The following is a 26205-nucleotide window of genomic DNA, read 5'->3' as shown; positions in this document are numbered from 1 at the left end:
CCTGCGGAGCTCTCCCTCCGCATGGGAGTCCCGCACAGGCAGGCGCCATTACGTTCCAGTCAGTTTCTTTTTCGGCAGCGTGGGCGCCGGGCTTCCTCCAGTCACCCAAAAGTCCCGCCCGCCATCAAGCACCATGCTGCCTGACTTCCGTTTTCGCCGCGGCGGTGATCTTTTCTCGGGGGCAAGAGGGGTAGGCACCCTCGTAATAAAAAAGTAAATAGCGGGGTGAGCACCCGCCTTGGGGCACATCAAAATGGGATGGGCACCCGTAATAATATGTATAAAATGCAAATAAAGACGCAGGGTGGGCACCTGTGCACTCGGGGCATACAAAGGGCAGGAGCGCTTCCCTCCTCAGGAAAAGAACAGCGCTCTGCCCAGAAATTAAAAATAAAGCGCCCTCAAGGTGCTGGGGGCACAGACAGCAGCAGGCCCCTCAGGAATGAGCCCTTATGCAACCAGGGCCCCAGCAACAAGGTCCTCCTAGGTGCAGAGGGCAGGAGGGTCCGAAAGAAGTCCTCCAGCACCCAGGCAAGGCAGAGGGATCCCAGCACAAAGTCCCTCAGCAATCCAGGGGCTGGGCAGGGCCCAGGGAGGCAAGCCTTCCCCTGGTCCCCAGCAGCAGCACGTCCCTGGTAGATTCTAGTCAGGAAAAACAAGAACATTTTCATGGGGTCACAGCCCCTCTTTTATACAGAGAATCCTTTGTCTACAAAGGTGCAGGCAAGGGGCGAACCAGATACAACTGGTTCCTGAGCACTTTGTTTTGCTCAGCCCCTCTGCCTATTCACAGGGTGGGTCAGGGACATCAGACTCACCACAGGGGGCGCAGCCAGCATTGTGTGGGGAAAGCCCAGCCCTATTCAGGTCCCAGGTGCACTCCTCCCTCACATCACTCATGCAGATCTCCCATTCACTACCGGGGGAGGCCCATCCTGACTCCTGGAGCCAGGCTCACCAGCCAGCCCCAGCCAATCACAAGCCAGCACATTCACTGCACAGGCACACCAAATTCTAGAAGTGGCACTTCCACACTAGACACAATAACGCCGCACACATCATCGCGCAGCATTTAATTACACGAGTCCGCACATACCAAACTCGCACCTGCACTCCCCACGCATCAGGAACTACCAGGGACACATACTTTCTCCATGCATTCCTATGGGAGGGCAGTCCAACCTTACCACACGCACGCACTTTACCCTGGGACACAGTGGTAAAGTGCGCCGAAACCAAAAATCACTAACACCAGGTCACAATTAAAAGCAAAAAGTTCAGGGGTGAACCTGCCAGAAGGGCCAAGTCCAACACATCCCCCTTTCAGCCAAAATGCAGGGCAGACCAATCACCACTGTGATGGACTTCCAGGCTTTGGGCGATAGAACACGGACGCGGGCCCGCACTGCAGGGACACCCTTCATTTCTACGCCACGTTGATCCATAAACAAGCACACTTAAAAAAAAATCAGGCCCAACTAGGCTACCCCACTGGTACTCCTTAGTTGTCCACGGCTAGGACCAGGCCCTAGGCCACTCAGATACCACTGGTCCTTGCCAATCCAGAGTGGGGGGTGGTAACCCCTGGCATACAATAGCCATTCTCCACTCCCTTTCTCAGTGTAGTTCCAAACTATCACTGATCCTTCAACCTAGGGTCCGCACCCTCAGGTTGACCAGAGGTCACGGGCAAGAATGCCCCACCCTACCTCTACTTCTGGGGTTGCGCACTCTCCCAGGAGAAGCACCCTCCAGAATACAACTCTCCCAAACGTTCGGTACCTTTCTCTCTCCACTGGTCTACCACCTGGGATCCAAATTCACCGGATGCACAGGGATCAGACTCCCTCTGACCACCTTCTAAAGTTCTGCACCCTCCCACTGTAGAACAGAATCCCTCCACTTAAGGTAGGCCCCACCTGGGAAACATAGGGTCTCTTCACTTAAGATGAGCCTCACCTGTGTTCAAGCCTTCCCCTGGGCCCCAGCATCAGCACGCCCCTGATAGATTCTAGTCAGGAAAAACAAGAACATCTTCATGGGGTCACAGCCCCTCTTTTATACAGAGAATCGTTTGTCTACAAAGGTGCAGGCAAGGGGCGAACCAGATACAACTGGTTCCTGAGCACTTTGTTTTGCTCAGCCCTCTGCCTATTCACAGGGTGGGTCAGGGACATCAGACTCTCCACAGGGGGCGGAGCCAGCATTGCCTGGGGAAAGCCCAGCCCTATTCAGGTCCCAGGTGCACTCCTCCCTCACATCACTCATGCAGATCTCCCATTCACTACCAGGGCAGACCCATCCTGACTCCTGGAGCCAGGCTCACCAGCCAGCTCCAGCCAATCACAAGCCAGCACATTCACTTCACAGGCACACCAACTTCTAGAAGTGGTACTTCCACACTAGACACAATAACGCCGCACACATCATCGCGCAGCATTTAATCACATGAGTCCATACATACCAAACTCGCACCTGCACTCCCCACGCATCAGGAACTACCAGGGACACATACATTCCCCATGCTGTTCCGCCTGCCAACCAGCCCGACACCGCAGGAGTGAAGAATGTCCCAATCCCCTACCCCCACCGTAGCCCCCCAACACCCACAAGTATACCTCCAGGTGCTGGAAAACCACGACGCAGGGAGAGGGTGGGTAAACAAAACAGGGAAACACAAGGTCTTGGGTAACGCGGCGTGTCTCTTCAGATCCCCCAGCAGCAGACCACTCGACCCCAGCCGGGACCTTAAAGACAAAAAAGGGGAACAAGATTACACACACCGAGCCCACCTCTTGTGTACCAAGTACGCACACGAACCCACCACTTCCCCGCTTACCCCGGTCACTGCTCAGGAGTAGCCTTAACAAACACCGGGGAATGACGTTAACCGGTATCAAGGCTCCGCCCGGTAACCCAGACCAGCCACACCCTCTGAGCTGAATATTAAGAGTGGCAAAAAGGGGAAGTGGCGTAAACAGGAGAGGGGCAAGGTAGGGGCCAGAAAGGGGGAAAAAAGGTGTCCACAAGACTGGGAGAACACCCAAAAAACCTCCTTGGATATAAAAACACGAAGGAGGCACAAAAAACGGCCGTAGTTCAGCCCCTTCGTACAACCACCCAAAAGAAGCACAACAAGGCGGTTGACTACAAAAACCCAGGAAGTAAAAGAAAACGCAAAGATCTTAAAGGAACACGCAGCCGCGTGATCACTGGCGTCTCTTGAGAACAAAAAGGTCCCAATTGACTTGAAGAAAAGCAAAAGGGGTAGGAGAAGAAACAGATAGGGGAGGGAGGGCAAAAAGGGAATCAGCAAACCGCCCTCCAGAGGACAACAGACGTAGACCTCTCTCAGGAAAGAGCTAGGGATGAAAACAGGAACAGGAAACCCAAGGCAAGGGACCATCAAAGAAACCAAGCACCGGTTTCCTGGAGGTAGGCCCTTTTAAAGCAACCCCAAGGGAGCGTCCATAAATTCATGCATGCACTTGGTACACAGGGAAAGACCAGAGGACGGGAACTAGACAGAAGGCACCCGCTGCCCCTGAATCCCAACACATGCATTCCTATTGGAGGGCAGGCCAACCTTACCACACGCATGCACTTTACCCTGTGACACAGAGGTAATGTGCGCAGAAACCAAAAATCACTAACACCAGGTCACAATTAAAAGCAAAAAGTTCAGGAGTGGACCTGCCAGAAGGGCCAAGTCCAACATTGCATATGGGGTCAATGTTGTTGAAGGCTTTGTATGTGTGCCTGAAGAGTTTGAAGAGTGCCTGGTAGTCAGTGGAGCTCATTACGGTGCAGGATGATGCAAGTGTGGTGTGGAATGTAGAAGGTTAGCCTAGCACTGAGATGTGTGTGGTTTTGAGTCTTTTGGTCATGTTAGCATTGACTCAGGTATAGAGTGCATTGCTGTAGTTCATCTTGCTGGTGATGAGGGCTTGGGTGATGGTTCTGCAAATGTTAGTGGCGAGCCATTTGAAGATCTTCTGGTGCATCTTGAATGTATGGAAGCAGGAGACTTAGACTGCATTCACTTAGTCGGTCATGGTGATATGGTTGTCCATTCCTCGATTCGTTGAGAGGGTTCCCTGGAGGATTGTGGGTTTAAAGTTCTGCAGGCCACCAGAAGGAGTCCCAGAGCGAGGTTTCTTTGCTGAAGAGTATTCTTTCTGCCTTGTCTGTGTTGCACTTGAGGCAGCTGTTTTTCATCCTTTTGGCGACTTCAGTGATGCAGGCCGAGAAACTGGTCGAAGTGTTTGTAGTCTTGTTAGAGTGGGGAAGTAGGAGCTGGGTGTTTTCAGCATTCAATATGATGTTAATTCCGTGATGAGAATGATACTATCGAGTGTTGACATGAAACTGGTGCTATGAAACTGCACTTATAATAGGCATGTCGAAGAATTATTGAGAGGCCAAGACTAAGAGCCAAAGTGCAGGATATATTCAACTGTCTACATCCTTTTGATTATGTGTTTGGGTAAATAGCAATTATCCATAGTTAGTAACAAATCAATACTTCACTTTGGCTAAGAAAATCAGTTATTCACAAGTTTTAGGGGCAGATGTATCAAGATTTGGTCGCAATTACAGATTCGCAAAACAGGATTTATGTAGAAATTTGCGATTAATTAGCGATTTCTTAAAAGTCGCTAAAAATTAATTATCAGAATCCCTTGCAATTTCTTAAATTGCAAAATTCGCAAATTAAGAAATTGCAAAAAAAGGGAATCTGCAATGCAGGAGCAGGTTGATGACATAACAGCCAGGAAGAGGGAATGATTACCTGCACCTGCTTGCCTGAGCCACACCCAGTGGCAGTTGGAAGACTGTTTGGAGACTGAACAGACTTGCTTGCTGTGCAATGGAGTCCCAGAGCACACAGAAGGGAATGGCTGGTGAACAAAGAAAGAGAAAACATAAGTTTTCAGAAAAGGAGCAGGAAATCCTAATTGAGGAGATGGTGTGCAGCCTTGAGCTGCTTTTTGGAAAAAAGCATTAAAAGTGTCAGAATCCAGAAAAAGGAAGATCTGGCTGGATATACAGCAAAATGTGAATGCAGTGGGAGTGACCAACCGTACCATAGAAGAACTTAGGAAAAGATGGTACGACATGCGCCATAGATCAAAAGAAAGAGTGGCTGAAAGGATAAAGGAGGCACACAAGACTGGAGGTGGAACTTCCACAGCAGAGCAACCTATACCACACAAAGAACTTGTGGAAGCCACTATCCTGCCTGAGAGTGTGAGTGGAGTGTCTGATATAGACAGCCCTGATCCTACACAAAGTGCACAAGGTAAGATGCATATGATGACGTCCAAATTTAGTGGGTAATGCATGTGCACAGTTCTGATACATGTATTCAGAGCAAGGAATGTCTAAATCCAGGTACACTGCTTAACATACATTTAGAAATGCATCATGGGAGTTGTAGTTTTACAAGGATATTTTTAATCTTACATCAATGAAACACAGGCCCACATTATGGTGTTGTTGGTAGTCAGAATTAGAGTGTGAATATTGTTAGATTCTGAAATCTGAAAATATTATTTGTTACAAGTTGCACAGCAAAACACAAATTCATATGTCTCCCTCTAAATCCAGAGCACAATCAAGGGAATCAAGGGATCACACAGAGGGCAATGAATCACCACTCCATGTTGGCTTTGGGGCAGAAGGAGAAAGTAGTGAAGAGACTGTCTCTACTCCAATTGTGCGCAGGAAGCGCAGACATGTGGCCCCTCTGCCTCCTTTGGAAGATGACCTTAACATTGAAGGGGATACAAGAGACAGTGGCCATGTTACTATCGTCCCTGTTGATATCCAAGTCCAAGAACAAACGCAAAGAAGGCCACATACATATAGTCTGGAAAGATCCAGGAGCAGCAGTGTTCATCCAGAAACACCCACCGTCTCGGCTGGTTTAGAACAGGATATGCTTCATGTGCAGCGCCTGCAACATAAGGCCCTACGGTCAATTAATAGACAGCTTTGAAAATTGAACAATAACTAACAAAGCATGGGTGAGGGCATGAAGTGCACAGCAGCTTCAATTGACAGACTGTGCATGACACTTGAACGCACAGAGACATCTAGGAACAGGTTTGCTCACCGTGCACATGGAAGAATGCATGGATATACAAAGGCCCTTAACCGGCTATGTACAGTTACATGTAAGTTTACTAGGCGCAGCATCAACATGCAAAGGGAGATGAGTGAATGCACTCAAAACATTGCCAAAGGCCTGGGCAAGCTTACATCTGCTGTTAAAATTTTACAAACTGCAAACTCTGGTGCCAGCGCCCTAATGGCTTCTGCAGACAGTGAGGACACCTCCAGCAGGAGTAGCAACAACCCCACTCCAACTTCTCAACTCATGCAGCGCAGAAGTGGAAGACATGCTGGAACTACACCTGTGTTGGAGAGCATGGAATGTGAACACCGCCCTGCACCTAGCCGCAACCGCAAAAAGTGAACATGTACATTGCAATACTTTCTCCTTTCTGCATCATCACATATGACTTTACTTTTAATTAATGTGACATTAGCATGACTGTGCAGTAACATGTCATGGGTAAAAACAGTAGTAAGGATTTTGATTTGTGATTAAACACATAACTTGCAAAAAACAGATATGTTGTGAGAGTACTTGTCTTACCTAAAAGTAATTTTGAGTTATCTCAGACCATCTCTGCCGGCCGGCTGCTATTCCTACTCCTGCTGTTGCCCTTCTAGGTGGAGGTATGTCATCATCATCAGATGTGTCTGAGTCACTCACTTCAATGTCTGTGCCTTTTCTCATTGCCATGTTATGTAGCATTGCGCAGCTTGTTGCAATCTTACAACATGTTTCTGGACTGCATTGCAATGCACCTCCACTTTTGTGTATGCACCGGAAACGGCTTTTTGAAATTCCAAATGTGCGTTCTATGACGCTGCGTATTGACCGGTGTGCTCTGTTGTATCTTCTCTCACTTGCATTTGATGGATTCAAATATGGCGTTAGGATGAAGTCACACACTGCGTAGGCATTTTCACCTGCATGGAAGAAAAGTAAGAGTGACTGTGTATTCCATTGATAATTTACTAATGTATGGATGGATGGATGGATGAGATTCATTTACCTAGCAGGTATCCCTCTCCAAACTGTCCAGCACTCAGACGTCTATGAATTCCACTATGTCGGAAAATGAAGGAGTCATGTGTGCTGCCTGGGTATTTTGCCACAATATCATTGATGATGTATGTAGCATTACACACAATCTGGATGTTGAGGGAATGGTAGTTTTTTCTATTTCTAAACACATATTATGTGGCTGCTGGTGGTGTGATGGCAATATGGGTGCCACCAATGCAACCAATCACATGTGGAAAACGTGCAATTTGGCAAACATCCAGTTTTGTTTCTTGCAAGGCTTGTTGGGTGTTTGAAAAGTAGATGTGATGTTGAAGTCTGTTCAGCATTGCAACCAGAAAGGCATTGAAAAAGCGCGAAAGAGCACTCTGGGACACCTCGCCAACCTCTGCAATGACGCTTTGAAAAGACCCTGAAGCCAATAGGTGCAGTGAGCACAATACCTGCACATGGGTAGGACTTGATTGTGTCCTGCCTGTTGGATGCTCCAAAAAAGATTTCAATTTATTAATGAGATCCAAGATGGTGTGTGGGTGAAGTCTGTATTTGTCATAGATGTCCTCTTCAGTCTGCTGGAACAGCTTGATGCGCAGTCTGAATATTCGCTCCTGTCTCTGTCTCCTCTGTGCAAGGGCATGGATACGCAGCCTCCTGGCTCAGGTATAGTCCAGCCATTTTGGAACTTTCCATTGCATTGTGGGTTCCTTTTTATACATTCAACCTGGTTACCACCTGCATGTAGTTGGTGTTAATTGTGATTTCCTAAAATGCAATTTTCTGAAATTTGCAATTTGCAAATTTTTCATACATCTCTTTGCGATTTCTAATTTTGAGAAATTCTGGTTTGCGAATATCACAAACAAAATACCTAGCAAAATAAGAAATTGCTAATAAATCATAGAAAAGCTGTTCTCCCAACTTAAGGAATCGCAAATATAGCGATTCCTTAAATTGCGATGCGAATTCCTACATACATACCATTTTCCTATTTCTTAGTCGCAAACGCTGTTTTTTTGCGATTCGCATTGTTTGCGACTAAAAAATTGGTTTATGCATCTGCCCTGTAGTCACTTGAATGTGTGGGAGTGGGGTTTTCATGATTTTAGCTCAAAAAGAATAGCTGATCCTGAAAATATGCACCAGGCTTTGCAGGGCCCTGCAGCAAAGGCACAACTTCTTTGAGTGAATACTCTATCCTAGAGTGCATGCTCTATGCCATTATATTCTGGTTCTGGCTAATATACCTTTGTTTATAAAAGCTTCTCAATACAAAACTGCATGGAATAAACCATATATGCAGATGCTCACCTGCCTTTTCAGCTTTCTAAATTCACCGTTCACTGCTTTGCTGTCTTTTGTGCCACAGGAGATGGGCCATTCCCTGGAGTCATTGACATGTTTGGAGGCGCTGGGGGTCTCATGGAGTTCCGCAGTGGTCTTCTTGCCAGCCGGGGCTTTGCCACACTCGCTCTGGCCTATTTCGCCTACGATGACCTGCCAGATACACTGACCGAGGTGGATCTGGAATACTTTGAAGAAGCTGCAGACCTCCTCTTGAAGCACCCCAAGGTATGTCCTCCCTTGACTCCTACCAGTCAAACGTAGTGTAATACTGACTTAATATCCGCCGCCCCAATACTCACCCATTCTACTTCCATCAGAGACAAGGCAGGTAGGAGTTGCAGTGATAGGTAATTAACAAATCCAGAAAGTGGCCAAAAAGGCTACATGGAATGCTCAGGAGATGGAGAGGAATGGAGTAGGATTACTTCTAAATGCCACTCTCCTTAAATAGGATAGTTCTTATAAACAAGCATTTGCAATGCAATCGGTCTCGCCTTTGGGACCTTGTATGTATGTAGCTATGCAGCACATTAGCCTGGGTGCTGAAACATCCCCTATTCATTAACATGGATGGAAAACAAGCACCAAACCGCGTGACTCGCCTGGTATGGGAACACATGGAGAGAAATATTGCCTTTTAGTGGGATATGGTATAGTACAAAGCTCTGTTTTTGATACATAATCAGGGCCTTCAGTGCTCATATTACTGAAAACACAAGATTTGAAAAAAATATTATTTTCTACAGGTGTTCGTGGAAGAGAACTTCTATGGACTGGAATCTAGAGAATGCTAAAGTGATCCTGGTATTTTACTGGCCTCTGTTGGTCGTTTTGACTCAAGAAAGTTAAATGGAGGCAGTTGCCAAAATATTTTTTAAGAAAGGAAACTCCGTGAGCAGAAAGCAATATTGGTATTTTACGGACCTTCTCTAGGCCAGACATGGCACCTACCACGTGAGTCTCAGTAAGCATAGGACTATCGTCCCATTAGAATGAAAGCTCAATTAACTGGACGTTTAACTGGATAGGACTGAAAACTATCAACTACAGGCTATGGAGTTGTGGGAAACACTGCAGCTTTAATATTGTATTCATACTTTCACTGCAGTCAATCATTAATAGCTCAAACCACTGAAATTATGCAATACGGGGACAAATTATGTTGCAGGGTTGAACATTTTATGGCAAGTTAACATTGTTTGTGCAGACTCATGTCCTCATTGGTAACAGTTTAACATCCTAATATTCTAGTAAGCAACTTAACGATGACCATTCAAGCTTTAGATAAGGTGTTTTGCAGCAACAAGTGTAGCTGCAACTTTAGTACCTTCTGAGCTAGAAAGATTTGGGTTAAAATCTTAAATATGCAGAAGGTAGTTAGGCAGCAAATCTGTAATTCTGCAGCTCTGTTAATAGCATAGGGAATAAATGTGGAAGTGGCAATTAAAGTGCAGTTTATATCCCTTTTCAACAGCTTTAAGTAAATTTAACGGAGATTAACACATTTCTGCATAGTTTGGTCACAACTGGTTAAATTAAGAAGGCAGTGCGGGTTTTATTCATTCAACTCGTTTTGGGAGTTCAACCCAAGGCCTCTGTCGTATTTCCAGTATATCTCAACTGACATCACTGATGACATCACTGATTACATCATCCAGTGAATGTGTATCTTTCTGAAAAATAAATATTTTTATATATGTATATCTAAAGGTCTATGCATGTAAATGTAGTCTATGAAGAGCGTGCTTAGCTTGTGTTTTGGTTTTTGGCTAACTGCTGAAACCTTAAAACTGAATATGAAAATGTGGAAACTTACAGAAGCTTCCTGTGTAGAACTACATGAATAGTCAAGGACAATAACGTCCTTTTAACTATCTTGGGGGCATATTATTAAGCGGCAGCGATAATTATCACTGGCCGCGCCTAGCGTGAGATTTTTTATCACCGGCTATCGCTGGAAATTATCGCCATGCTAGCGCTGTATTAACAACGAATAGCGCAATGGCGATAATTATTCCAGCGACAGCGGGTTTTTTTATGGAACATCGCTGGTTTTCCAGCGATGTTCCATGGAAAACAGCAATAACTTTGCTGATACGACCCTGTGGTCGTATCAGCATAATCCACTCAATGTAAAATATAGGTAAGGCAGCATTTTAGCAGACATTAGTTTTTGGCGAAAACCGCGGGTTTCGCCAAAAACTAACATCTGCTGAAATGTGTGGGCCTCCTTGTAACTATCGCGATGTGCACTTCAGCGATAATTTACAAGCAGTACTGCCCAGTGATGCCCACTTTGCATCTCATTAGAGATGCAAAGCGAGGCGTCGGGGAAAACGGGTGCGCTAATGTATGTTAGCACCCACTTGTAAATAGGGCGATAGTTTTATCTCCGCTTTTTTAGCTTTTAAAGCCAAAAAAGCAGAGATAAGGCCCTTGTTGATATGCCCCTTGGTTCGTCTAATCGTGCAAGAGGTCTCTAACAGCATTGGACAACCTTAACTCAGTTATTTAATGCGATTACCAGAGTGACAGTTTATAGTGACTGGACTTCAGTACACCGACTTGTGGTGGATGTGGTTTGAAACATTCCAACTAATGAAAATAGGAAAGGGAAAAAAAAGTAACAGTTAAACACGTAAGTTACTGCAAATGAGATGAAGTGGACTTAAAAAACAGATTGCTTTACCTTTTGTAATTCCTATGGAAAATACCTCAAGAAGAAATAAATCCCTGTCCCTGGGTGCACAACGGGATTCAACTGGCTCTTAACCTGACCTTTTACGCACTGCATTTTTGGCAGACCTGAAATGTAGTTGTTGAAGCCAAGAAAGAGAAGAATTTGTAACACACGGACAAAGAGAGAGAGGGCATCAGAGCAAGGCAAATGAGCAGCCGGAGAAGATTTATGGCCCGATGAGGGAGATGAGCTGTGCTCAGAGGTGGATTTTGTCAGGGGCCCCAGAAGAGATAATCCGGATACAAGGCTCTGTAGGTGTGGTGCTCAGTGAAACAACAAGTCACCGTACCCCATAAAATTGCTGCACCCCATACATTAACCAACACTGAACCCGAAGGCCCACTGGCATGCAGCACTTGTACACAGCTCAACCTACAAATAAAGCAACAATGCAAAATGTTTGTGCCAATTCTAATGCTAACTTTTAGAGTGCAGGTTTGGGAACCGCGCTCCAGTCGTCTTTGAGCATTCCAAGTATCCTCAATAAATCACGTCCTTATTAATTGCTGGAAAACGAATGACACCAATTGTGGCACAGCAGATCTCCTTGAGCTATACATTAAAAAGTGTATAAAGCTCATGCCTACTGCTGGAGAACTTATGCAGCAATGCCCATCCGATGTGTGAGAATGCAATGCAGTGCCCAGTCCTGTGCGTAAAATATCACGCGAGGAAGCCCTGGTATTGGGACAGCGTTCATTTGCATAAAGCATGCCATTATGCTTGCATTACCCCATAAGTGAAGGGAATGCTAGAAAAAATGACCTTGCAAACGGAATACCAAACTGCAGGTGCAGTTCCTACAAATCCAAAAATGGCTGGGTAAATAGAAGCAAGAAACTATGCGGCAAAGTGTTCAGAGGTGTCAGAAATAGCCTGGTTCCTTCTACTAAGCCGCACATTGGTTTGGCAGACTGGCCTCTTTCTAGGTTTCCATTACTGCGTGCAGGCTGGAAGGCAGCCTTATCCAGAGAATGTAAAAGGATGCCACCTGTCAGACAGCATTGCATGCAGCAGCCCACAACCGCTCACCTGCCCGCGATCTGCCAAGAGAGAGACGAAGAAATGCTCAGGCAGGGATGTAGCTATCAACTGTGCAGCAGGTGCTGTGGTACTGAGACCCAGAGGTATGAGGGGCAAAATTAAATACATTTTTTGGGTACTCTACAACCCACGCAGGAGTCAGAGACTCGTCCCTAATCTTTCGTAGGTTCCCTTACTATGTTCCCTGGCCAGGGGTCTGTACCCCACTCATGCCTCTCACCTGCCTAAAGTCTGCCAGGAGGGTGATAGATGTCCCATCAGCCCTCTTGTACTGCACACTGATGCAGTCCTGCTCGCTGTCCGCCTCCATCCTCCAGCCGGACCCTGACACAGAGCTCGGCCAGTCCCAGCAAGGGACCCGGCAAGAGGGCCAGCAAGAGGCACAAGACCCCCAAAGACGAGAGGCTAGAGGTGCAGAGCAGTAAGCACATCCCCCCCGGGCACATCCAGAGGGGGTGGGGAGAAACCACAGAGTGGAGGGGCAGAGTTAAGTTATGGGTAGAATGAAGCAGGGAGTGTTGGGGGTGGAAGAAACAATTGAGGGAAGCAAACAAGGGAAACAGACAGAAACAGGACAAAATGGTCTGAGAGAAATGATGGCCAGAAGGGAGTCAAGTGATAGAAGAAGCGCGTAGAGGTATCGTTGTGAAGTCGAGCATCGAAGGATGAGCGAACACATTACGGAGAGGAGTCTTGGTGAGGGTGTACAGACAGTCATAGAAGACGAAGGAGAGTTCAATGCTAAGCAAGAGATGCAGACTTGAATGATGCGGGGGGAGTGACGCCAAAAACACACACAACTCCCCACCTGCTGTCTGGGTTCTGAAACCTTTCAAAGTTTGCAGAAAATTTCCCCCAGAGTCTGGCGGGGGTGGGCAGCACTCTGGGGGATGGTGATTCTCTTGTCCCAAGACTGGCTGCTGTCCTGTCCTGGGGGCTGACTCTGCCATGAGATCCTGGGACGGTGTTGCTCTGCCCTCCCCGCGGCTCGTTCTCTTTCCATTAAGGCCAGGCCCGTCACTTCCTCCAGCCCGACCTGGCTTCAAAGGGGGTGCGAGCCAGCTCCCTGCTGTTACCGCCCCAAGCCCCCATCCTGGCATCTGGGGGTAAGTGCCGTCAACCACGCCCTGTCTAGACTCCCTAACTCCCCCACCCACATCACACAAATGGGGCCTCGAGTCGAGTCGAGAGGGGCGATGGGCAGGGTTACTTGGTCCACCTGTGGACGTATAGAAAGGGTGCGCCAGGTCTTGCTGCAGGGTTATGTCTGATCTTGAAGGCATAGCTGCCTCCCCTGCAGCGACAATCGCCTCCAAGGCAGCTGCTCCCGCAGCGACCCCGGACGAGAGTAAGCCTGGCAGACTGCAGTAGGCAGCCGCTGCCTCCGTTAGGCCTCCCTACGTAGCTGCCACGCCTTCCCGCTTCTTCTCTCCTGCTCCGCACCTACTGCTCCCTGTCAGAAACCAGGAAAGGCTGCAGTCATAAATAACACAGACCCTAGAGTCCGAGGAATGTCAAGCACTTGAACAAAAAAAAAGGGGAGCTCTTAAAAACCCAGCGAGACGCAAGTGCGAACAGAGGCATGCCGGGATGTCCAATCCGCCTCATACATCACAGAAAGGAGTTTATAAGCAAGCAGTGACAATGCAATAGGACTCACATTTTTACAAGACCTATTGCATTAGAATTGGAAGTGCGGGTGGGAAGAAGGCACGAATGGGAGTGGGGGCTGGTGTGGTCTGAGAAGTCACGGACTGCGGGAGGGGACAGGGGAAGGCAGCGGAAGAAAAATACTGTTGGAAGTAAGGGGGCCAGTAGCCATGGAAGGATACTAATGACGAATGAGGAGGGACTAACAAGCCTCAACCCAATCTGAAGGCAGCATTTAAGACAAAAGCCAATGAGCAGAGCTTCCACGAAGCTTCCACGATACAGTATATACCGCATGCCTCGCAAAGCGATGGCAGCACATTTGCACTGCAACGCTAGGCGAGACCTAATTTAGAAAGGATTAGGGAACTTTAAGTAGAGTGAGGTCGCAAGATGCCCCCAGTGGGAAGAGGATAAAGGGGCAATCCCACCCAAAAAGAGAATGGAAATATATATATATATATATATATATATATATATATATATATATATATATATATATATATATATATATATATATATATATATATATATATATATATATATATATTCACTGAAAAAACCATAGGTTATAGACCATATATAGTTAGGAATTAGCATTTAAAAAACCTTTTTTTACTCACACAAAACCATTGAAATTCCATATATAGTTAGTAGTACTAACTATATATCGCGCACCCGCAATCCACTGCTGATCATGTCACATATTACATCATTCATGACATGGTCAGTGACATCACTGATGACATCACTGATGACATCTCAAATGACATCACTGATGACATCACTGATGACATCTCAAATGACATCACTGATGACATCACTGATGACATCTCAAATGACATCACTGATGACATCACTGATGACAACATCCAGTGACTGTGTATTTCTGTAAAGTTAAAATATGTCTTACATATTGAAGAATGAGTGGATGTAGAAGTGTCTGGATGAAGGATTTAGTAGGTGCATGACTGACTGTATGAGTGAGTGGTTAAATGTGTCTCACTGAGTGCATGGGTTAGTGACTGAACTGTGTTAATTTGTGCATCATTATGTTTGTTGTACTGTAAACTGCTGCATGTGTTGATCAGTAGCTATATGAGTAAGTATATGGGTTATTGATTGGTTGCTCAAGTATTTGTATGGGAGACTGAGTGTGTGTGTGGGTGGCTGGGAAGTGTATGACTCTGTGCATAGATGTGTGAGCAGTTGATTCACTAGATGTATGGGTTCAAAAGTGCACGTGGAAACAGCTGTATGGGTGGTTGACTGTGTGCATCAGTGTATTGGTGAGTGAATGGATATCTCAGTGCTACATGTCAAAGTAAGTACATATGTAAAACACAGTACATGTGAGAGTTGGCATATATAAATAACTGTGCATAAGAGCCAGTGAATGTGTGAGTGGCTGTATGGATGATTGTGAACTTGTATCAGGGATTGTAAAAGAGAGTAAATATGTGTTAGTATATGTTTGAATAAGTAAGGTGTGTATAACTGTATAGTTGAGGAAATGGAAGTGTGATTGATTCTTTGCATGACTGACTAGGTGTATAAGTAACTCCATGGATGAGTGACAGTCTGTGAGTGTCTGTTTACACTGAGTGTATCTAAGGTTATATTAGAGTCTGAAGAGGTTCATCGTATTATCACATGAATGATGTCATCAGTGATGTGATCAGTAATGTCAAATGAGATGTCATCAGTGATGTCATCAGTGATGTCATTTGAGATGTCATCAGTGATGTCATCAGTGATGTCATTTGAGATGTCATCAGTGATGTCATCAGTGATGTCATTTGAGATGTCATCAGTGATGTCATCAGTGATGTCACTGACCATGTCATGAATGATGTAATATGTGACATGATCAGCAATGGATTGCGGGTGCGCGATATATAGTTAGTACTACTAACTATATATGGAATTTCAATGGTTTTGTGTGAGTAAAAAAAGGTTTTTTAAATGCTAATTCCTAACTATATATGGTCTATAACCTATGGTTTTTTCAGTGAATTTTCAAGGTTTTGTAAATGCTAATTCCTAACTATATATGGTCTATAACCTATGGTTTTTTCAGTGAATTTCAATGGTTTTTTTAATAGCAAATATCATAAGCTGTCGAATGTCAAGTACGTGGTAAGAATTTTTTTTTCGTGTTTATGCACACTGATCTGCTTTGAATGCTGCCCCCCCCTCATTTCTATTAGGAGTACTCTCTCTTTGCAGATAGTGAAGGGTAGTTAACGCAGGCCTTTGCCCCCGTTGTAATCCGTCGTGCCTGCTTCTCTCTCCATTTGATTGATTGTTATCCAAGCATTTACTGTTTTAGAATTGGTTCTCTTTGGTTCATTCTCTATTTACAAACAAGCACAGAGTCGCAATACTCTGTTTAGTCTTTGCAGATAGCGAAAAATCGTGTAAAAAAACAAAAGGAATTGAGCAAAATCAGTAGGCCACCAATGGGATCTCTTTTTGACCTCGCTAAAATAGAAACATTAGGAACAACCCCTCATGAGAAATACGAAACTAGTGAGATGAACTGAACTCCACACCATGATGGCTGCAAGACAGCTCGGCTCCGCCACCCACCCCGCCCAAAATAACGATAAACTCTATGCAAATATTACAAATATATACAACACACCAGCAAAGTAACAGGGTAAAACATTTTATTAAATAACTATTTACATAACTATTTTATACTTTTTGTTGCCCGATCCGGCTAGCTCAATCGATCGAGCATGAAACTCATGCACTCTGATGGTTCAAAGTTTTGAGGAGTGCTTGTAACACTGTCTGAAGCCTATTTGCACTTGCTTCAGCTTCACTATTCTTAATGTAAGTGGGGGCTGTTTGAGGACGTGACTGCATTTGAAAACAATGTGATGCGGTGCCACCCTGAACCGCTTGACGGAGGCCCCCGAGGGACGGTGTCATGGCGCGGACTCGGAGGGGGCGCTTGGCTCCGGCCCCCTCCCCAAGTCGTGTTGCCCTGGTGTGGCCTGAGATCGCCCCCGACATAGGTGGCCGGCTCCCGGGGTCAAGCGGAACTTTTTGCCTTTTGGTGACTCTTCCATTCTTCACCTTGTCCCACAATCCGTTTCACCTAAAGACACGCTGTAGTGGGGCGCCCCTTTTCCGTTTCAGTTGCCATTCAGCCCGCTTTTGCTACACTGTGCCTCTTCCGCTATTCAGCTGTTTACCGCCCGCTCTTTCGACTACAGCGTCTCGCTCACCATGTATTTGAGTTCTCCCGCTCTTGCGGTGCAGCGATAGGCGGCTGCCACAGGACTCTCAAAATGGCGGCCGGCTCTTCAGATTTGGGCGTGGTCCACTAAAATGGGCCTGCGACACCTTGGAATTCGGACGCTCGTCTGCTAGAGCTTGGGCTCCATTCTCGAAAGCGTCCCCTCAGCCTTGAAGATTCTACAAAAGTCTTGGGGGCCCCCGACTCCCGCAGGCTTCTGGTGGGGAGCGCCTAGCATGATTGCTCGTGGAATGGCCACGACGGAGCTACGAAATGGTGGTGCTCTCATGCTAACGCCAGCTTCAGTCTGAAACATCCAGAAACACTGTAGACTACCAATTCGATCAGTTCCGGTAGCGCCCCAACGTGACCCGGTAGAGAAGAACTTGCCCTCCCCTCTTTGACTGATGGTTCTTGTTGCCTGTCCCTTCTGTTGTCATTTAACAGAACTATTTAGCCTGCTGAAAGGGGTTGTGTTCCGACCGCTGGTTGGTGGAGACATTTTGACTATATTCTGGACCTGCGTTGTCGCGTAATGCGTCATATGATGCGCCGCGTTAGCGCACGCGGAAGTGCTCCGGTGCGCGAAGCGCAGCTTCCCAGAAGCGATCCGGGGCGCGGCGCGCAGCGCGTAACGTAAGCATAACAGGTCATGTGACTTGTTAATAAAACTTTTCATTGGTTCATTTTACTTTTCTTATTCTAATGATGAAAGGCTTGGTCATATGACCTAAAAATTACGCTTTTTATTACTTTCGAACATTATTTTTTCTTAAACATATGTTATAATGTTCCAGGCTAATGTACTTTCCCGGAAAATTTACAACTGTCCTGCAAGTAAAATATATTCCTTTTTCGAGAAAAAGGGCGTTTCTTCGTCCCATGACGGAGCCGTTGAGCAAAAGAGGCTCGGCCTGCTGTCTTAGTCGCCGATACGCCTGAATATCAGATTCTTATCGATCACTTTATGTTGCAGGAGTAGAAAACACAACAGCCCTCGACCATTTATATTTACTGCGTTCCTGCGTATTATACCTTTTACCCTTCATGTAATTGGACTGCTTTATTTCACTTGCCTTTTACTGATTCTAAAACAGTGACTATTATAAAAAACTTTACCAATGTAAAAACTACTACCATGTTTTCTTTTAAAAACCTTTATTGTGAAAACGTCAGTATACAAATACGGGCCTATAACCACGTGGGCCGGCCACGGAGCAAACTGTAATCGTATATGATGAGTAGACATTTACACTGTAGAGGAACGTAACGGGCGGGCCATTAGGTTGCAAGAACTAAGGTGTCTAACAGTTGCGGAATCGGTGGACGTACATTTAATAATTAAAATACGACAGAGCCAGTTACAATAAAATTATCTAGATATACATTTGCGGGCAAGTACCATGGGTGACGTTAATTCGAACTTTCAATAGTACAGTAATCAATAACACATCAGAACTTAATATCAATAGGGATGTCGAAATATTCAATCAATTCTCGTCCCCGCCCGCCATGTGCTTCAAAACTGCATACGTATCTCGTGATTTCAAGGTTCTGCAACCAGTACACAACAAGGAGTTACGAGTCCCATTTATTCCGGCGCCATTTTGGGCGAGGACGGGCAGGTCCAGGATATAGTCAAAATGTCTCCACCAACCATCGACTATGATGATGTTCATATGCTGTATTTATTAGAGTAACACTCATCTGTCCACATGAAATTAATTTGCCACAATCTAAACATGTCATTTTAATCTTTCCAAAGTTCTTCTAAATATTTGGGACCGTTTCCCTTGCCTCTGATGCTGTCAGTGCCACTTCTTTGGTGAATGTACTGGCAGATCGGGGGTTCTCCTCCAAATCTCTCTTTTATGCAGCACTATAATTAATCGGTGCCACCTCTCCATATGACGATGCATGGTATAGTTACCATAACTATATTTTTTTCGGTTCCTCTGGAGAGTACATCGTGGCAGATGAGGCGTGTAACGTACCGGGCATTTACCTTTTTTTGCATGTAGAGGAAAGGAAAAAAAATTCGAGCGTCCGAGTTCTAAGGTGTCCCAGGGCCATTTTAGTGGACCAGGCCCAAATCCAAAGAACAGGCCGCCATTTTGAGAATCCTGTTGCAGCCGCCTGTCGCTGTAGCATCAAGAGCGGCCGAAACTCAGCTGAATGGCAACTGAAACGGTAAAGGGGCGCCCCACTACAGCAGACGAGCCTCCACCTGGGAAGGCCCGTTCACGCCGCCTCCTCCCCCCCCCCCCTTCGGGCACCCCACGCCGTTATTCGGAGCAGGATTGTAGGATGGCCACACCAGTGCGGCAACTTGCTAGACACCACCTCGGTGCCAACCGAATCTCAGCGCCTTGTGGTGTCTTCTTTTCAGAAAATATTGTTGTGCTGCCTTCGACCTATTCGCCGCAAGTGCGCACGCAACTCAGCTGCATAGCGAGTGAAACACCAAGGGGCGCCCCACTGCAGCCGAGGAACCTTCATCTTGGGGGCGACGCACAGCATCACATTGCTTTCCAATGCAGTCAGATCCTCAAACAACCCCCACTGACTGACGCGAACTCACAGGCCAACGGAGCGCCCCACGCCGACTTTCGGCGCAGCATTGTAGGATGGCCACACCAGTGTGGCAACTTGCTAGACACCACCTCGGTGCCATCCGGATCTTGGCGCGTTGCGCTGCTTTTGGCCCTATTCGCACATCGGTCCGCTACTGACGCCACCTCACAGGCCAACAGGGCGCCCCACGCCGACTTTTAGCATTGTAGGATGGCCACACCAGTGCGGCAACTTGCTAGACATCACCTCGGTGCCATCCGGATCTTGGCGCGTTGTGCTGCCTTCGGCCTATTCGCACATCGGTCCGCTACTGACGCGAACTCACAGGCCAACGGAGCGCCCCACGCCGACTTTCAGCATTGTAGGATGGCCACACCAGTGCGGCAACTTGCTAGACACCACCTCGGTGCCATCCGGATCTTGGCGCGTTCTGCTGCCTTCGGCCTATTCGCACATCGGTCCGCTACTGACGCGAACTCACAGGCCAACGGGGCGCCCCACGCCGACTTTCAGCATTGTAGGATGGCCACACCAGTGCGGCAACTTGCTAGACACCACCTCGGTGCCATCCGGATCTTGGCGCGTTGTGCTGCCTTCGGCCTATTCGCACATCGGTCCGCTACTGACGCCGCCTCACGTGCCAACGGATTTTCTACGCTTTTTATACCCTATGCCGCATAACAGGTCATGTGACTTGTTTATAAAACTTTTCATTGGTTCATTTTACTTTTGGTTTCCTAATGATGGAAGGCTTGATCATATGACCTAAAAACAACACTTTTCATTGGATGAAAACTTTTTTTTTTCCCAAACGATGAAAGCCCCACCTTGTTTCTGGATGTTTCAGACTGAAGCTGGCGTCAGCATGAGAGCACCACCATCTCGTGGCTCCGTCGTGATCATTCCGCGAGCAATCATGGCAGCCGCTCCCCACCGGAAGCCTGCAGGAGTCGGGGGCCCCCAAGACTTTTGTAGAATCCTCAAGGCTGAGGGGACGCTTTCGAGAATGGGGTCCAAGACCTAGCAGACAAGCGTCCGATTTCCAAGGTGTCCCAGGGCCATTTCAGTGGACCAGGCCCAAAAAGGAAAGAGCCTGCTGCCATTTTGAGAGTCCTGTGGCAGCCGCCTATCGCTGCACCGCAAGAGTGGGCGCAACTCAGCTGAATGGCGGATTTTGACACAGTGTACCAAAAGCGGACGGAATGGCAACTGAAACGGTAAAGGGGTGCCCCACTACAGCGGACGAGCCTCCACCTGGGGAGGCCCGTTCACGCCGCCTCACCTGGGTGCCATCTACATCTCAGCGCGTTCTGCGGCCTTGGGACTATTCGCACAACAGACCGCTACTGACGACCCACCCCCCGGGACGCCCCACGCCGTTATTCGGAGCAGCATTGTAGGATACCCAAAACCAGTGCGGCACCCAGGCAACATCACCTGGGTGCCATCCAGAACTCAGGACGTTGTGCTGCCTTTGGACTATTCGCACAACCGACCGCTACTGACCATTGTTCCTTCTTTTTTCCTAAAAATGTTTAAATGTTTTTACTGTTTTTGTTGCGTTGTATATATTTATAAGTTATTAAAGTTTTATAATCCTACTACTTTGTTGGAGTGCTATATATTTTTAATGTGACACATAATTGTAAAAACTTTGATGTACAAAGAGGCATCCCTGGAATCTTCCGCTTCAGGCTCGGTCGCCTCCCCAATCACAATACAGGATGGTTTTCAGATAGTAGGAACACGTGTGGTGTGACGGATCTCATCGGGTGTGGGCCTTGATCTACTATAACTCCTTTGAAGAGGGGTGATTCTTTACAGCTGGGGCCATAAACTACATCTGTAGGGCTACCTGATAGCCTGGGACCGGCCTGGACAATCGGACACAGAGGAAGAGGAGTGTCAGAGGGTGCGGTAGTGAATAGGGCGAAAGGGAGGTGTCGGGCGGGCACAGGGTGTGATTCTCAGGGAAGAACAGCGCAGATGGGGGGAGGTTTATTGCCCATGCATAAGACAGAGAGCGGGGGTGACCAGTGCCTGGGGGAGATGCTTGTGAGGGTGAAGAGCCATGCTAAGGATCGACAGCGTGCAGAGAGTGGGTCTGGTCAAGGCATCTAAAATGGCTGCCGTGCACGACAAAAGTGTGGCATTTGAAAAAAGGCAAGATGGCGCAGACAATGTTTTTCAACACTTCCTGATTTCCTTCGAATCGAACGTTAACAGACGTTATCTCTCCCACACTACCGGTCCCCCTGGGCTTAAACGCCGAGATGGTAGGGACTGCATCCCGTGGAGATAGGCCGAGACGTCACTCAGCAGAAAAAAAAGAAAAAAAAAGTCTATAAACATACAATAAGTTAAAAGTCAATCATTCTTGTTTCCTTGTAGTACGCTCCCCAGTCCGCTTCCCGTTACGCTAACCGGGCGCACCCCACCCAAAAAAACTATTTTTTTTTTTGCCCCACGGAGCCCTTTTAAAGCCTCCACATCAAACCTATGGGGTCAGGAAGGATCTACTATGCCCCCTTATGGTCATTTGCCCCTTCGCTTTGGCCTCCTCTTGTCTCTCGATCCTACCGAGAGACAAGATGGCGGCCGCTCCGTACTGTTTGGAATGTTTACAGACACCGGAGAGCCAATCAGCTTCGCTTCGCAAAGCTCCGTAACGCGAAAAGTACGCGAAACGGAGCGCTACCCGGGACACTGTCACAGATATATATCTTTTTTTGAACGTTATTTTCTCAAAATCCACTGCAGCACATATATTGAGACCCAGCAAAGGCACATCGGGCTACTGGTCCCTACAATTTTGCCAAGTTTCATGCAAATCCATTCACCCGTTCGATTTTTTTTTTTTTTTGCCCCGCGGGGCCCTTTTAACACCTACACATCAAACCTAGGGGGTCAGGGAGGATCTACTATGCCCCCTTATGGTCATTTGCCCCTTCGCTTTGGCCTCCTCTTGTCTCTCGATCCTACCGAGAGACAAGATGGCGGCCGCTACGGACTGTTTGGAATGTTTACAGATGCGGGAGAACCAATCAGCTTCGCTTCGCAAAGCTCCGTAACGCGAAAAGTACGTGAAGCGGAGCGCTGCCCGGTGCGCTGTTACAGATATATATCTTTTTTTGAACGTTAATTTCTCAAAATCCACTGGAGCACATATATTGAGACCTAGCAAAGGCACATCGGGCTAACAGTCCCTACAATTTTGCCAAGTTTCGTGCAAATCCATTCAGCCGTTCGGGTTAAAAGTGAGGCCAACCGCCCTATGGAAATTAACATGGGAAAAACGTGTTTTGGGACCCCCCTTTTTTCTCGGCCCCCCCTTGACAAACCCCCCCCACATTTTCAGGGGCTGCTCAGAAACAAAATGTTCCATTTTCCAGAAAATTTCAGCCAATTCCGTCCACAAACGCCAAAGTTATTAGACAAAGAATTTTCAAAAATCCCATAGGGAAAAAATCCTAACTATATATACCTACTGGCGACCGCCAGTAGGTAATATATATATATATATATATATATATATATATATATATATATATATATATATATATATATATATATATATATATATTCACTCAAAAAACTATAAGTTTTAGTGGTGTTATAGTTAGCTGGACATTTTACTCATACAAAACCATTGAAATTGCAATAGTTAGTTGTACTAAGTATATTTCGCGCACCCGCAATCCACTGCTGATGATGTCACATATTAGATCATTCATGACATGGTCAGTGACATCACTGATGACATCTCAAATGACATCACTGATGACATCACTGATGACATCATCCAGTGAATGTGGTTTGCTTCGTTAAATTAAATATGCATTATATATATAGCAATTTGCATTGAAGAATAAGTGGATATATATAAATAAATATTTGGACGGAGGATTTAGTAGCAGTGTAATTGACTGTATACTTGACCAATTTATAATGTCTCACTAAATATAGTGGATAGTGACTAAACTGTGTGAATATCTGTATCACTTTGTCAGTTGTTGTGTAAACTGATTCTACAGTTGGTTACTAGCTATGTGAAAGTCTATATTAGTTATTGATTAGTTAACTGAGTATTTGTATGGGAGTGTGAAAGTGTGTGTGGTTCGGTGGGTGGTGTGTGACTGTCCAAAGATGTGTGAATAGTTGATTCAGTAGATATATGAAGCTAAAACTACATGTTCTAACAGTTGTTTGGGTGAGTGAATATCTTTATGGGTGTGGTGATGAGCAAATATATTTCTCAATGGTACAGGTCCAACAAACTAGAAAAATAAAAGGCAGTGTATGTGTCAGTTGTTGTATATAAATAAGTATACATAAGACACAATGATTGTGTGAGTGACTGTATGGATAACTGTATACTTGTAATAATGATTTTATAATTCACTAAGTAGGACTTACTATCTAAATGAATAGAAGAAGTGGTGTTTGTATAAGTGTTTTGCTAAGTAAATATGTAAAGTATGATCAATTGTTTGCATAAGTGAGTAGGATGACTTCATATGTGAATAGGATGCATGCTGTTGTTTAATGTCGATATAGATGTATAAGTATTTTTGATAGTGTTCTATTGTTCATTGACAGCATGTATGAGTGAATCCATAGGTAAGTGATTAGATGTGTGTATACATCTATGAATCACTGAGTGGATTTTTAGATACTTGTATTGCTGTGACAATGGATTTAAATATGATACTCTGTATTTTACAAAGAGTGATGAAAAATTGTAATAGTGTATGAAAAGGTGCATGTGATTGTCACGTGGATGATGTCATCAGTGATGTCATCAGTGATGTCATTTGAGATGTCATCAGTGATGTCACTGACCATGTCATGAATGATCTAATATGTGACATCATCATCAGTGGATTGCGGGTGCGCGAAATATAGTTAGTACAACTAACTATATAGGAGCAATTTCAATGGTTTTGTATGAGTAAAATGTCCAGCTAACTATAACACCACTAAAACTTATAGTTTTTTCAGTGAATTTCAAAGGTTTTTTAAAAGCTAATTCCTAACTATATAACTCCTGAAACCTATGTTTTTTTCAGTGAATTTCAAAGGTTTTTTAAATGCTAATTCCTAACTATATAAGGCCTGAAACCTATGGTTATTTCAGTGAATTTGAAAAGTTTTTTAAATGTTAATTCCTAACTATATAAGGCCTGAAACCTATGGTTTTTTCAGTGAATTTCAAAGGTGTTTTAAATGCTAATTCCTAACTATATAATGCCTGAAACCTATGTTTTTTTCAGTGAATTCGCAAGGTTTTTTTAAATGCGAATTCCTAACTATATAAGGCCTGAAACCTATGGTTTTTTCAGTGAATTTCAAAGGTTTTTTAAATGCTAATTCCTAACTATATAAGGCCTGAAACCTATGGTTTTTTCAGTGAATTCGCAAGGTTTTTTAAATGCTAATTCCTAACTATATAAGGCCTGAAACCTATGGTTTTTTCATTGAATTCGCAAGGTTATTTAAATGCTAATTCTATTAGCGGATAACGTTTTTATATATTAAAACATTTTTTAATCTCAAATGCCTGCTTTGCTAACAGAGTTTTTAAGCACAGGCTCTTTTGTCTCTGGTGGCCATCTTGGGATACTGCATATCAGAATTTTTTTAATGAAATATAAGAGGATTTGAGAAGTCACTCAAAATGTGCCCTAATTTTTCTTTCTTCAGCACTAATCATAATTTCTATGGCAAAATGAACCCCCTCATTTTGTTCCTTTGCAAATTAAATGTTTTAAGTGTTAACACTTTATTCCAATCAAGATGACTTTAGGTGTGCCAAACTTTTGTCATAAGTAAGACTGTTAGCGCTCTAGTTGTTCCTTAGAACACTCTGGGACATTCTGTCATTGGGCTATAGTTGGGCTACATCTGGCTGATATTTGGGCTACATTTGTTTTTTTGTGTCTCTGGTGGCCATCTTTGGGCTACATTGGGCTACATTGGGCTACATTTGGGCTCTAACATATATATAGCCCAATGTAGCCCAATATATATTTTTTCAAAGTTAATTTTCGTAAAAACCACTGGAGCACATATCTTGAGACATAGCAAAGGCACATCGGGCTACCAGTCCCTACAATTTTGCCAAGTTTGGTGGAAAACCATTCAGCCGTTCGGGCTAAAAGTGAGTCCAACCGCCCTATGGAAATTAACATGGGGAAAACATGTTTTGGGACCCCCCTTTTATCTCGGCCCCCGCTTGACGAATCCCCCCCAAACTTTCAGGGAAGGACAGGAGCGCCGCGAGGCAAAGATAAGGACAATTTCAGGAAGATTCCTCAACCAGCGCCAAAGTTATTCCCAATAGAATGTTGCGATTTCCCAATGGAAAACAATCCTAACTCTATATACCTACTGGCGAATATATATACATTACCTACTGGCGATAGCCAGTAGGTATATATAGTTCGGATTTTTTTCCTATGG

At 45.4% G+C, this 26205-nt stretch overlaps 2 protein-coding genes across 3 annotated transcripts in view; both read left to right on the top strand.

Annotated features, from left to right (window-relative positions):
- Positions 1–26205, top strand: part of LOC144804257 (acyl-coenzyme A amino acid N-acyltransferase 1-like) — a 798906-nt gene that overhangs the window by 61183 nt on the left and 711518 nt on the right. The gene's annotated exons all lie outside the window — the stretch shown is intronic.
- The window catches only part of LOC144804293 (bile acid-CoA:amino acid N-acyltransferase-like), a 308023-nt gene that overhangs the window by 61228 nt on the left and 220590 nt on the right, over positions 1–26205 (top strand). For both annotated transcript variants that reach the window (XM_078671908.1, XM_078671907.1), the window contains exon 3: positions 8508–8710. In XM_078671908.1, the coding sequence (XP_078528034.1) occupies positions 8508–8710 (203 nt within the window). The remainder of the gene's footprint in view (positions 1–8507; positions 8711–26205) is intronic.

The sequence above is a fragment of the Lissotriton helveticus genome, chromosome 1_2 (assembly GCF_964261635.1).
Source record: "Lissotriton helveticus chromosome 1_2, aLisHel1.1, whole genome shotgun sequence".
NCBI classification, from domain to species: domain Eukaryota; kingdom Metazoa; phylum Chordata; class Amphibia; order Caudata; family Salamandridae; genus Lissotriton; species Lissotriton helveticus.
The sequence above is the reverse complement of the archived record's forward strand: the minus strand, read 5'-3'. Positions and strand labels throughout refer to the sequence as shown.